The sequence below is a fragment of the Oncorhynchus masou genome, unplaced genomic scaffold (genome assembly GCF_036934945.1).
Source record: "Oncorhynchus masou masou isolate Uvic2021 unplaced genomic scaffold, UVic_Omas_1.1 unplaced_scaffold_1850, whole genome shotgun sequence".
Lineage (NCBI taxonomy): Eukaryota > Metazoa > Chordata > Actinopteri > Salmoniformes > Salmonidae > Oncorhynchus > Oncorhynchus masou.
Window position 1 is genome coordinate 1 of NW_027008359.1, and position 14,405 is coordinate 14,405.

The following is a 14,405-nucleotide window of genomic DNA, read 5'->3' on the forward strand; positions in this document are numbered from 1 at the left end:
CTCTCACAGGAAGCGGCGCAGGTCCTAATCCAGGCACTTGTCATCTCCCGTCTGGATTACTGCAACTCGCTGCTGGCTGGGCTCCCTGCCTGTGCCATTAAACCCCTACAACTCATCCAGAACGCCGCAGCCCGTCTGGTGTTCAACCTTCCCAAGTTCTCTCACGTCACCCCGCTCCTCCGCTCCTCTCCACTGGCTTCCAGTTGAAGCTCGCATCCGCTACAAGACCATGGTGCTTGCCTACGGAGCTGTGAGGGGAACGGCACCGCAGTACCTCCAGGCTCTGATCAGGCCCTACACCCAAGCAAGGGCACTGCGTTCATCCACCTCTGGCCTGCTCGCCTCCCTACCATTGAGGAAGTACAGTTCCCGCTCAGCCCAGTCAAAACTGTTCGCTGCTCTGGCCCCCCAATGGTGGAACAAACTCCCTCACGACGCCAGGACAGCGGAGTCAATCACCACCTTCCGGAGACACCTGAAACCCCACCTCTTCAGAATACCTAGGATAGGATAAGTAATCCTTCTCACCACCCCCCCTTAATGATTTAGATGCACTATTGTAAAGTGGCTGTTCCACTGGATGTCAGAAGGTGAATTCACCAATTTGTAAGTCGCTCTGGATAAGAGCGTCTGCTAAATGACTTAAATGTAAATGTAAATGTAAGTATTGACTCTTACTGTCATGTCTTGTTATGTCTGTTCCTGTCCTTTCTCTTCACTCTGTCTCTCTCTGCTGGTCTTTTTAGGTTACCTTCTCTGTCTCTCATTCTTCAGCTGTTCTACATCTCCCCTAACTAGCTCATTCACTCTTTCACACCTGTTCTCTCTTCCCCCTCTGATTAGGTCTCTATTTCTCTCTCTGTTCCTGCTACTTTCAGTGTCTGATTCTTGTTTGTGTTTTTGATGCCAGAAGCAAGCTGTCGTCTCGTTTGCTTCCACCTTGTCCTATCCTGTCGGAGTCTGCCTGGCAGGTGCATCCTGCACTATACTACGTTCTTTTTGTTCCATTGTCAACGTTGGAAGAGGATTTATGCCATTCCTGTTTTTCATTAAAGAACTCTGTTTTCTGTTAAAACCGCTTTTGGGTCTTCACTCAAGTACATAATAGAAGAATCAGACCAAGAATGGACCCAGCGGCTCCGGGACCCTTTTCACTCCGCCGTCGAGATCCAGGGAGCGCGATGCTAGGCAGACACGAGGAGGAATTGTCTGCTGCTCGACATGCCGTTGAGACCCTGGCCGTCCAAGTCTCCGACCTCACAAGACAGGTTCACCAACTCCACCTCGATCCACCGCCCACTTCCAGGGTTTCCGAGTCTCCGGAGCCCAGGATCAACAACCCGCCCTGTTACTCAGGGGAGCCCACTGAGTGCCGCTCATTCCTCACTCAGTGTGATGTGGTGTTCTCTCTCCAGCCCAACACTTACTCCAGGGGCGCAGCCCGCATCGCCTACGTCATTTCTCTCCTCACCGGACGGGCGCGTGAGTGGGGCACGGCAATCTGGGAGGCGAGGGCTGAGTGTATTAACCAGTTTCAGGACTTTAAGGAGGAGATGATACGGGTTTTTGACCGTTCTGTTTTTGGGGAGGAGGCTTCCAGGGCCCTGTCTTCCCTATGTCAGGGGAATCGATCCATAACGGATTATTCTATTGAGTTTCGCACTCTCGCTGCCTCTAGTGACTGGAACGAGCCGGCTTTGCTCGCTCGTTTTCTGGAGGGTCTCCCTCGTCGAGGTTAAGGATGAGATCCTCTCCAGGGAGGTTCCTTCCAGTCTGACTCCTTAATAGCTCTGCTATTCGCATAGAGCGACGGTTTGATCTTCGTCGCCGAGCACGTGGAAAGGAGTTCGCGTTCTCCGTTGCTCCCCTCTCCACATCACTGCCACCTGCCGCATCACTGCCACCCTCCTCCGCCGGCTCGGATGCTGAGCCTATGCAGCTGGGGGGTATCCGCATCTCGGCCAAGGAGAAGGAACGGAGAATCACCAATCGCCTCTGTCTCTACTGCGGCTCCGCTGGTCATTTTGTCACCTCATGTCCAGTAAAAGCCAGAGCTCATCAGTAAGAGGAGGGCTACTGGTGAGCGCAACTACTCAGGCCTCTCCTTCTGGATCACGCACTACCTTTCCGGTCCATCTCCGCTGGCCCGGTTCATCTGCTTCCTGCAGTGCCTTGATAGACTCTGGGGCGGAGGGCTGTTTTATGGACGAGACCTGGGCTCGGGAACATGACATTCCTCTCAGACAGTTAGGGGAGCCAACGGCCTTGTTCGCTTTAGATGGTAGTTCTCTCCCCAAGATTCAGCGTGAGACGCTGCCTTTAACCCTCACTGTCTCTGGTAATCATAGCGAAACCATTTCTTTTTAATTTTTCGTTCACCTTTTACACCTGTTGTTTTGGGTCATCCTGGCTAGTGCGCCATAACCCTTCTATTAATTGGTCTAGTAATACTATCCTATCCTGGAATGTTTCTTGTCATGTGACCTGTTTAATGTCTGCTATCCCTCCTGTTTCCTCTGTCTCTTCTTCACAGGAGGAGCCTGGCGATTTGACAGGGGTGCCGGAGGAGTATCACGATCTGCGCACGGTGTTCAGTCGTTCCAAGGCCACTTCTCTCCCTCCACACCGGTCGTATGACTGTAGTATTGATCTCCTTCCGGGAACTACTCCCCCGGGGTAGATTATACTCTCTGTCGGCTCCCGAACGTAAGGCTCTCGAGGATTATTTGTCTGTTTCGCTCGACGCCGGTACCATAGTCTCCTCCTCCTCTCCCGCCGGAGCGGGGTTTTTTTTGTTCAGAAGAAGGACGGGTCCCTGCGCCCATGCGTGGATTATCGAGGGCTGAATGACATAACAGTTAAGAATCGTTATCCGCTTCCTCTTATGTCTTCAGCCTTCGAGATCCTGCAGGGAGCCAGGTTTTTCACCAAATTGGACCTTCGTAACGCCTACCATCTCGTGCGCATCAGGGAGGGGGACGAGTGGAAGACGGCGTTTAACACTCCGTTAGGGCACTTTGAATACCGGGTTCTTCCTTTCGGCCTCGTTAACGCTCCAGCTGTCTTTCAGGCACTAGTTAACGACGTCCTGAGAGACATGCTGAACATTTTTGTTTTCGTTTACATGGACGATATCCTGATTTTTCACCGTCTCTCTCGATTCATGTTCAGCACGTGCGACGCGTCCTCCAGCGCCTTTTGGAGAACTGTCTTTATGTGAAGGCTGAGAAGTGCACTTTTCATGCCGCCTCTGTCCCTTTCTCGGTTCCGTTATTTCCGCTGAGGGCATTAAGATGGATCCCGCTAAGGTCCAGGCTGTCATTGATTGGCCCGTTCCTAAGTCACGCGTCGAGCTGCAGCGCTTTCTTGGCTTCGCGAATTTCTATCGTCGTTTCATCCGTAATTTCGGTCAGGTGGCAGCTCCCCTCACAGCCCTTACTTCTGTTAAGACGTGCTTTAAGTGGTCCGTTTCCGCCCAGGGAGCTTTTGATCTTCTTAAGAATCGTTTTACATCCGCACCTATTCTTGTTACACCTGACATCTCTAGTCAGTTTGTTGTTGAGGTTGACGCGTCAGAGGTGGGCGTGGGAGCCATTCTTTCTCAGCGCTCTCTCTCTGACGGCAAGGTCCATCCTTGCGCGTTTTTCTCTCATCGCTTATCGCCGTCAGAACGTAACTATGATGTTGGTAATCGCGAACTGCTCGCCATCCGCTTAGCCCTAGGCGAATGGCGACAGTGGTTGGAGGGGGCGACCGTTCCTTTTGTCGTTTGGACTGACCATAGGAACCTTGAGTACATCCGTTCAGCCAAACGACTTAATGCGCGTCCAGGCTCGTTGGGCTCTGTTTTTCGCTCGTTTCGAGTTTGTTATTTCTTATCGTCCGGGCTCAAAGAACACCAAGCCTGATGCTTTATCTCGTCTCTTCAGTTCTTCTGAGGTCTCCACCGACCCCGAGGGGATTCTCCCTGAAGGGCGTGTTGTCGGGTTGACTGTCTGGGGAATTGAGAGGCAGGTAAAGCAAGCACTCGCTCACACTCCGTCGCCGCGAGCTTGTCCTAGGAACCTTCTGTTCGTTCCCGTTCCTACTCGTCCGGCCGTTCTTCAGTGGGCCCACTCTGCCAAGTTAGCCGGCCACCCCGGCGTTCGGGGTACGCTCGCTTCCATTCGCCAGCGTTTCTGGTGGCCCACTCGGGAACGTGACGCGCGTCGATTTGTCGCCGTTTGTTCGGTCTGCGCAGACTAAATCTGGGAACTCTCCTCCTGCCGGCCGTCTCAGACCGCTTCCCATTCCCTCTCGACCGTGGTCTCACATCGCTTTAGATTTCATCACCGGACTGCCTTCATCAGCGGGGAAGACAGTTATTCTTACGGTTGTCGATAGATTCTCTAAGGCGGCTCATTTCATTCCTCTCGCTAAGCTCCCTTCTGCTAAGGAGACGGCTCAGATCATTATCGAGAATGTTTTCCGAATTCATGGCCTTCCGTCTGACGTCGTTTCCGACAGAGGCCCGCAGTTCACGTCTCAATTTTGGAGGAGTTTTGCCGTTTGATTGGGGCTTCCGTCAGTCTCTCGTCCGGCTTTCATCCCCAGTCTAACGGTCAAGCCGAACGGGCCAATCAGACTGTTGGTCGCATTTTACGCAGTCTTTCTTTTCGTAACCCTGCGTCTTGGTCAGAACAGCTCCCTGGGCAGAGTACGCCCACAACTCGCTTCCCTCGTCTGCTACCGGTCTATCTCCTTTTCAGAGTAGCCTCGGGTACCAGCCTCCGCTGTTCTCATCTCAGCTCGCCGAGTCCTGCGTCCCCTCCGCTCAGGCTTTTGTCCAGCGTTGCGAGCGCACCTGGAAGGGGGTCAGGTCGGCACTTTGCCGTAATAGGGCGCAGACTGTGAAGGCCGCTAATAAGCGTAGGACCAAGAGTCCTAGATATTGTTGCGGTCAGAGAGTATGGCTCTCCACTCAGAACCTTCCCCTTAAGACAGCTTCTCGCAAGTTGGCCCCGCGGTTCATTGGTCCGTTCCGTATTTCCCAGGTCATTAATCCTGTCGCAGTGCGACTTCTTCTCCCGCTATCTTCGTCGCGTTCACCCGGTCTTCCATGTCTCCTGTGTTAAGCCCGTTCTTCGCGCCCCCGCTCGTCCCTCCCCCCATCCTTGTCGAGGGCGCACCCATCTACAGGGTTCGTAAGATTTGGACATGCGCCCTCGGGGCCGTGGTCATCAGTACCTAGTGGATTGGGAGGGGTACGGTCCTGAGGAGAGGAGTTGGGTTCCCTCTCGGGACGTGCTGGACCGTTCGCTGATCGATGATTTCCTCCGTTGCCGCCAGGTTTCCTCCTCGAGTGCGCCAGGAGGCGCTCGGTGAGTGGGGGGTACTGTCATGTCTTGTTATGTCTGTTCCTGTCCTTTCTCTTCACTCTGTCTCTCTCTGCTGGTCTTTTTAGGTTACCTTCTCTGTCTCTCATTCTTCAGCTGTTCTACATCTCCCCTAACTAGCTCATTCACTCTTTCACACCTGTTCTCTCTTCCCCCTCTGATTAGGTCTCTATTTCTCTCTCTGTTCCTGCTACTTTCAGTGTCTGATTCTTGTTTGTGTTTTTGATGCCAGAAGCAAGCTGTCGTCTCGTTTGCTTCCACCTTGTCCTATCCTGTCGGAGTCTGCCTGGCAGGTGCATCCTGCACTATACTACGTTCTTTTTGTTCCATTGTCAACGTTGGAAGAGGATTTATGCCATTCCTGTTTTTCATTAAAGAACTCTGTTTTCTGTTAAAACCGCTTTTGGGTCTTCACTCAAGTACATAACACTTACACAGTGTGTGGCAGTGACTAAAACCATTCTATGCAATGCTTTGGACATAAACCTTCATGAAATTAGTTGATGAAAATGGCATAACTAGTCAATAAAGACAGTTTTACGGGAATAGTTGACTCTTGTTAGTATCTCAGTCCTATGATTGACAGGTCTGAGAAATGAAGAAGTGGATAGCCATGCCATATTAGATTACGCTGTTCAGTGATGCTGTCCAGTGATATTGTCATGGCGATGTGTCAATCAAAGGCCTTCAGAGGCGAGGCAGCATCTTTCTCCCTCTATTTAATTGGAATGTGTGTGTGTGTGTGTGTGTGTGTGTGTGTGTGTGTGTGTGTGTGTGTGTGTGTGTGTGTGTGTGTGTGTGTGTGTGTGTGTGTGTGTGTGCGTGTGCGTGTACATGTCTCCACAAATACTTTTGTTTTGGCTTTTGTTATAACACTCAACGCCTCTTCACAGGGTGTTCACAGAGTGTGAGGATAGTCAATGTCCCTTGTCTGGTGTGCTACAAGGCTACAGTTGCTAGTTATCGTGCAGAAGGGAGGAAGTAACCAACAACAGTTTGACTGACTGTGATTTGGGTTATTGTTTCTGCTCATGTCATACCTTGTGTGATGTGTTATTGTCCTCAAAATGTCCCCACATTTTATGTCTTAATTTGAATTAGAATAACCGGTTTGCATTTTCTATGTTGTCAGACCATTTTTCAGCCACTTGAAATGCTATGTGAACTGTCAAGTACTCAGAACTCCTGGCCTGATTGTTTTGTACCCTGTTCTTAGAATATTCTTCAAACTTTGGAGAATCTTGTGAGAACAGAAAGTCTGTGAGAACTGCTGCTTGGGGTTTTCTACCCTGTTTTCAACCCTGCTGACTGTAAAGATAACAGTCAAGTACTTCAGATTCAGAACTGCCAGTGTAAGTTTTGTGCCCTGTCTGTCCAGAGCTGTGGAGGGGAGATGACGGCCGTGTACAAAGACGACCAGGGTGACTGGATGACTGTCTGCCTCAAGTACCTCCTCTTCGTCTTTAATGTCCTCTTCTGGGTGAGTAGCACTAGCAAGCTACCCTGCATCTGTTTGTGCTGCAGTAGCCAACAACCATGGGAGTTGGTCATAGGAGTTTGCTATACATGACAAACAGATCTGGGATCAGGCTATAGCAAATTAGCAAGCCCTCCTGTTTGTCTTCAACTTTCTCTTCTGGGTGAGTAGCAATCTAGCCTGGTAAGATGGCCTGGTAAACTGGCCTGGTAAGATCTTTTTGTGTTGGGAAAAACTAAGTGAGTTGGCTTGACAGCACAAAACAGATCTGGGATCAGGCTGTATTAAACCTCTAGTACACAGAAACGATAGTTTTCTTCCAGTGACAGGTTCATAGTTGATTTATTTCAGAGGGGACTCAGGGAGAGAGTGAATTGGGTTAACGTTCGCAAAGGCATGCACAGGGAAGGTTTTTACATCAAAGTTAGACTTCTTGTGTGACTTCTTGTGTTGCTCTTTCTTAGCCAAGAGAGAGAGAGAGAATCAGAGAGAGAGAGTTACGGTGAGGAATGAGAGGGAGAGAGTTACGGTGAGGAACAAGAGGGAGAGTTCAGGTGAGGAGAGAGTTATGGTGAGGAACAAGAGGGAAAGAGTTACGGTGAGAAGAGAGTTACGGTGAGGAACGAGAGGGAGAGAGTTACGGTGAGGAGGAAGAGAGGGAAAGAGTTACAGTGAGGAACGAGAGGGAGTTACAGTGAGGAACGAGAGGGAGAGAGTTACGGTGAGGGAGAGAACGAGAGAGGAAAGAGTTACAGTGTTACGGTGAGGAACGAGAGGGAAAGAGTTACAGTGAGGAACGAGAGGGAAAGAGTTACAGTGAGGAACGAGAGGGTGAGAGTTACGGTGAGGAATGAGAGGGAGAGAGTTACGGTGAGGAACGAGAGGGAAAGAGTTACGGTGAGGAACGAGAGGGAAAGAGTTACGGTGAGGAACGAGAGGGAGAGAGTTACGGTGAGGAAGAGTTACGGTGAGGAGAGAGTTACGGTGAGGAAAGAACGAGAGGGAAGAGTTACGGTGAGGAACGAGAGGGAGAGAGTTACGGTGAGGAGAGGGAGAGAGTTACGGTGAGGAACGAGAGGGAGAGAGTTACGGTGAGGAACGAGAGGGAAAGAGTTACAGTGAGGAACGAGAGGGAGAGAGTTACGGTGAGGAGAGAGTTACAGTGGGAACGAGAGAGAACGAGAGGGAGAGAGTTTACGGGAGGAACGAGAGGGAGAGAGTTACGGTGAGGAACGAGAGGGAGAGAGTTACGGTGAGGAACGAGAGGGAGAGAGTTACGGTGAGGAAAGAGTTACGAGAGAGAGAGAGTTACGGTGAGGAGAGGAGAGTTACGGTGAGGAACGAGAGGGAGAGAGTTACGGTGAGGAACGAGAGGGAGAGAGTTACGGTGAGAACGAGAGAGAGTTACGGTGAGGGAGAGAGTTACGGTGAGGAGTTACGAGAGGGAGAGAGTTACGGTGAGGAACAAGAGGGGAGAGAGAGTTACGGTGAGAGAACGAGACGGGAGAGAGTTACGGTGAGAGAGTTACGGTGAGAGGGAGAGAGTTACGGTGAGGAATGAGAGGGAGAGAGTTACGGTGAGGAATGAGAGGGAGAGAGTTACGGTGAGGAACAAGAGGGAGAGTTCAGGTGAGGAGAGAGTTACGGTGAGGAACGAGAGGGAGAGAGTTACGGTGAGGAATGAGAGGGAGAGTTCAGGTGAGGAGAGAGTTACGGTGAGGAACGAGAGGGAGAGTTCAGGTGAGGAGAGAGTTACAGTGAGGAACGAGAGGGAAAGAGTTACGGTGAGGAACGAGAGAGAAAGAGTTACGGTGAGGAACGAGAGGGAGAGAGTTACGGTGAGGAACGAGAGGGAGAGAGTTACAGAGTGAGGAAAAAGAGACACAGAGGGAGAGAAAAAACATGACAGAGAGATGGAGTGGGAGATTACATTTAGGAGCGCAAAGAAATGGACTTCGCCCAGTGTACTCTAATATTTATGGCCTGTCGGTGTTGAACCGATGGGCTGTGGATCAAACCTGGTCCCTGGCAGCTGGTGTACGTTTAATGTCTAATAACACAGTTAACTATTAAAGCTATGTTCTGCTGGGCCTGAAAACAGCTGTTCTCTGTCTACAGAGGAAGGGATCAGATTCAAACAGGTTCTCTTTTATATCTCTCGCATTACATTTCACACTAACCTAAGGACTTCCCTTCAAACCCCACATTGTGTAACAGTAATGCCTCCCACTTTCCCCAACGGCCACAGCCCCAGCCTCCCTGTTTCTCTATATTGTAACTCTACACCCAAAGATACTACATACTAATACTCCAGAGTTGCCCATTCCTTTAATTAAACTATCACGTTTTCCCATGGCATGTTGTTTTAGCACTACAGATGTCACATCTGAATTTGAGCCAGTTTGCTACAGAAGGAAAATAATCCAATAATCCTGCAGCAACAGGACATGTGAGTTATTATGTGAATTATAATTAATGGACATTTTTATAAGGGTTGATACATTTTCCAGTGGAAATGACAAACGTCAGAAGCCTTTTTAAACCTAAAATACGCTTCATGTTTGAGTTCTGCAACAGGGGGATCACATTAAGATCCTACATCTGTAGCAGCAGTGCTTGTTGTTTGGGAGTAGGGGCTTGGCGTGTAGAGGAGGAGGAAAAGGATGGAAGGCTGAATAGGAGCAACTCTCCCTGGGATTTCCTGCACGTCCGGGTGTGTCATAGATGACAGAGATGGGGAAAACAGATTAATGGCATCGCCACGTCACCCCTCTGATGTGGCCACCATTGTTTATGGAAACAAATCACTCCACTCTGGCTCTGTTTGGCTCTCTCTCCTTTTTTGTCACTCTGCTCTCTTCCTTTCTCGCTCTCTTTTTCTCTTCATTTATGTCTCTCTTTTCTCTTCCTTTCTCTCTTCTTTTCTCTTCCTTTCTCTCTCTCTTTTTTTCTTCTTCTCTCTTCCTTCTCTTCCTTTCTCTCTCCTTTCTCTCTCTTCCTTTCTCTCTCTTTCTCTCTCTTCCTTTCTCTCTCTCTCTTTCTCTTTCTCTCTCTTTTCTCTCTTCTCTCTCTTTCTCTCTTCTTCCTTTCTCTCTCTCTTTCTCTCTCTCTTCCTTTCTCTCTCTCTTTCTCTCTTCCTTTTCTCTCTCTTTCTTTCTCTTCCTTTCTCTCTTTCTTTCTCTTCCTTTCACTCTCTCTTTTTCTCTTCCTTTCTCTCTTTTTCTCTTCCTTTCTCTCTTTTTCTCTTCCTTTCTCTCTCTTTCTATTCCTTTCTCTATCTTTCTATTCCTTTCTCTCTCTCCTTTTCTCTTCCTTTCTCTCTCTCCTTTTCTCTTCATTTCTCTCTTTTTCTCTCTCCTTTTCTTTTCCTTCCTTTCTCTCTCTCCTTTTCTATTCCTTTCTCTCTCTTTCTATTCCTTTCTCTCTCTCCTTTTCTCTTCCTTTCTCTCTCTTTTTCTCTCTCCTTTTCTCTTCCTTTCTCTCTCTCATTTTCTCTTCCTTTCTCTCTCTTTCTATTACTTTCTCTCTCTAATTTTCTCTTCCTTTCTCTTTCTTTCTATTCCTTTCTCTCTCTCATTTTCTCTTCCTTTCTCTCTCTTTCTATTCCTTTCTCTCTCTCTCTCATTTTCTCTTCCATTCTCTCTCTTTCTATTCCTTTCTCTCTCTCCTTTTCTCTTCCTTTCTCTCTCTCCTTTTCTCTTCCTTTCTCTCTCTTTCTATTCCTTTCTCTCTCCTTTTCTCTTCCTTTCTATCTCTCTTTTTCTCTTAATTTCTCTCTTTTTCTCTCCTTTTCTATTCCTTTTCTCTCTCTCTCATTTTTCTTCCTTTCTCTCTCTTTCTATTCCTTTACATTTACATTTACATTTAAGTCATTTATTCAGTTTCTCTCTCTCCTTTTCTCTTCCTTTCTCTCTCTTTCTATTCCTTTCTCTCTCTCTTTTCTCTTCCTTTCTCTCTCTTTCTATTCCTTTCTCTCTCTTTTTCTCTTCCTTTTCTCTCTTTCATTTTCTCTTCCTTTCTCTCTCTTTCTATTCCTTTCTCTCTCTTTCTTCCTTTCTCTCTCTCCTTTTCTCTTCCTTTCTCTTCCTTTCTCTCTGTTTCTCTTCCTTTCTCTCTTTTTCTCTCTCTTTTTCTATTCCTTTTCTCTCTTTTTCTCTTCCTTTTCTCTCTCCTTTTTCCTTTTTCTCTCTTTCTCTTCCTTTCTCTCTCTTTCTATTCCTTTCTCTCTCTTTCTATTCCTTTCTCTCTCTTTTTCACTTCCTTTTTCTCTCTTTTTCTCTTTTTCTCTCACTGTTTTTGTGCATATCCCCTTCCTCTCTGACTCACTTTATTGACACTGCTTTCTCTCTCTTTCTATTCCTTTTCTCTCTCTCTCTCTCTCTCTCTCTCTCTCTCTCTCATCCTCCTCTTTGTTTTTCTGTCTCTCTTTCTCCCTCTCTTGGTCCTTGTTTGTCTCCCCTTTCCCTCTCTGACTCACTTGTTGACAGCCAACACTCTCCCCCTCACACCCCTCCTGTCACTGTTCCTACTCTCTCTCTCTTCCATAATTGAATTGAATTCAATTAGATTTCATGAAACATTTAAAGCCAAAACAAACATATGGGAACACTTTGACATCAACTTTTCTCTCCTCAGGTGGGCTCGGCGGTGATGGGTGTGGGCATCTGGACCCTGATAGACAAGAGTGATTACCTGAGCCTGCTGGCCTCCAGCACCTTCCTGTCCGCCTACATCCTCATCCTGGCCGGGGCCCTGGTCATGGTCACGGGCTTCCTGGGCTGCTTTCTCATCAGGGAGCAGAGGAGCTGCCTGTCCACGGTGAGGGAGCCTTCCTTGGGCAGGGTGACTACTCTAGGCCCCAGGCTTTCTGGATGTCTGGAAGGCCCTATTCCGGTCTTCTAAATGTTTATGTTGATTAAAGGGATAGTTTTCACATATTACAACATTAGTTAGATGCATTATATTGAAAGTAGTGTATGGCTCATAGATAACTCTTCAGGGTAAGATCTAACTAATGCTGTAGTTTGTTCTTTATCTCTTTAATGGCAGTATTGGTGTTTGCATAAGAAAGGGGCAGGTTATATACTGTAGGTGAAATGAGAGCACACAATGAAACAAGGAGAATCCTTTATCTGCACTTTCTGTTCTCCTTAAGGGAATGTTCATTTAGAACATCCGCTTAGCTTGTTCAATTCAAACTCACCTTCCTTTTGCACTCATGACTGTTTTTGGGTACATTGTATACTTCTGACTCACCCCAGATACTGTTTCCTTTGAAACGTCACTCTCTCTCTCTGACGCTCCTTCCCTGCACTCCCTGCTCTCACAACTCCACTTGTGTTTTTCTCTTGTGCGTGTGCTCGCGAGCTTGTGTGTGTGTGTACGCTGGGAGCTGACAAATGAGCTGACAATACTGTCCTCATTGTTTTAAACAGACAGGCCAGGCAGGAGAGGAACAGGCCGGAGGTGAGCTGTTCCACTAACTCTGCTACTGCAGCAGGATTGGTTATAGTCAGGCATTAGTAGTCATATATGAAACTGATGGAGGGGGAGGGGGGCTTTGGGTGGTGGAGGGCAGTGGTATAAATGACATAAAAACCTTTAAAGTACTCCTAAGTAGTTTTTTGGGGGTATCTGTACTGTACTATTTATATTTGACAACTGGACCCTGACGTTCCAAAATAAAGTGATGTACTTTTTATTCCTTACATTTTCCCTGACATCCAAAAGTATTTTAAATCTTGGCAGGGGGAAAACGGTCCAATTCACGTATAAAGGATCATCCCTGGATCATCCTACTGCCGTCATCTAATCAGAGGGGACTCACTAAACCACATGCTTCATTTGTAAATTGTGTCTGAGTGCTGGAGTGTGCCCCCGGCTATTCGTAAATTTAAAAAAACTAGAAAATGGTGCTGTCTGGTTTGCTGCCTGGTTTCTTAATATAAGGAATTTTTAATTATTTATACTTTTACATTTGATACTTAACATGTTTAAAACTAAATACTTTTAGACTTTTACTCAAGTAGTATTTTACTGGCTGACTTTCACTTTACTTGAGTCATTTTCTATTAAGCTATCATTACTTTTACTCAATGTGAGTGTTGAGTGTTTGCATACCAACACTGGTGGAGGGTGTGTTTTGGTTGTGGGGTTAGGTGAAATGTGAGCACACAATGGAACAAGTGAAGAGTTGGTGTTCATCAGATCACTATGGCTGTGGGGTTGTATGAAAGGAGATGTGTCTGTTGTCTGTGTGTGTTTGTGTAGAATACAATATAATTCAATATTATTGCCAATCAACAATGGCTGTTAGGAATTAGCTTTAGTGTGGTGTGTAATTACCCTCCCACCTTCCTCCATCTGCCATAACCAATTTTACATTTACACTGCACCTTTAACTCATCTTGTGTCTTTATTATCCGTGTGCGACGCGAGCAAATTGTGTGAATGTCACCTTGTGACATCAGTGGAACAGCCACTTTACAATAGTGCATCTAAATCATTTAAGGGGGGGTCCTCATTGTTTTATCCTATCCTAGGCCAGAAGAGGTGAGAGGTTTCAGGTGTCTCCGGAAGGTGGTGATTGACTCCGCTGTCCTGGCGTCAGGAGGAGTTTGTTCCACCATTAGTAGCCAGAGCAGAAACAGTTTTGACTGGGCTGAGCGGGAACTGTACTTCCTCAGTGGTAGGGAGGCGAGCAGTATAAAGAGGTGGATGAACTTTAAAGTACTGTTTGGTAGTTTAGGGGTATCTGAGCCTGTACTATTTATATTTCCCCTCACAGCTTTTAGGCAAGCACCATGGTCTTGTAGCGGATGCGAGCTTCAACTGGAAGCCAGTGGAGAGAGCGGAGGAGCGGGGTGACGTGGAGAGAACTTGGGAAGGTTGAACACCAGACAGGCTGCGGCGTTCTGGATGAGTTCACACACGTTTAATGGCACAGGCAGCCCAGCCATCATCCTACTGCAGTAATCCAGACGGGAGATGACAAGTGCCTGGATTAGGACCTGTGTCTGAGTCCTGTGTGAGGCAGGGGCGTACTCTGCGGATGTTTAGAGCATGAACCTAGAAAATGGTGCTGTCGGGCCACCGCCTTGATGTTAGTTGAGAACGACAGGGTGTTTTCCAGGATTACGCCAAGGTTCTTAGCGCTCTGGGAGGAGGAAACAATGTTTCAACCGTGATGGCTTTTAGACTTTCATGGAACGGGTAGTATTTTACGGGAGGTGAGCTTTCCGTCTTGCTGAGGTTCAGCTTGAGGTGGTGATCCGTCATCACACTGATTTCTGCCAGACATGCAGAGAATTCGCCACCTGGCCATCAGAAGGGGGAAAGGGAAGATTTTGTGTTGTCTGCATGGAGCAATGATGTGAGAGACCATGTGTTTATGACAGAGCCAAGTGACTTGGTGTATAGCGAGAATAGGAGAGGGCCTAGAATGGCTGTGGGGACACCAGTGGTGAAGAGAGATGTGTCTGAGACAGATGTCTGCCACGTGTTTGGTAGGAACCTGTATAATTCAATCCAAGCGTATTGCCGCAACAATGGCT

At 47.8% G+C, this 14,405-nt stretch overlaps 1 protein-coding gene across 1 annotated transcript in view; it reads left to right on the forward strand.

Annotated features, from left to right (window-relative positions):
- Positions 1-6,753: 6,753 nt before the first annotated feature.
- Positions 6,754-14,405, forward strand: part of LOC135532385 (tetraspanin-11-like) — a gene marked incomplete at its 5' end in the record, with an annotated part of 30,911 nt that continues 23,259 nt past the window's right edge. Inside the window, 2 exons of the mRNA XM_064959942.1 lie at positions 6,754-6,855; positions 11,488-11,670. Of these exons, the coding sequence (XP_064816014.1) occupies positions 6,754-6,855; positions 11,488-11,670 (285 nt within the window). The remainder of the gene's footprint in view (positions 6,856-11,487; positions 11,671-14,405) is intronic.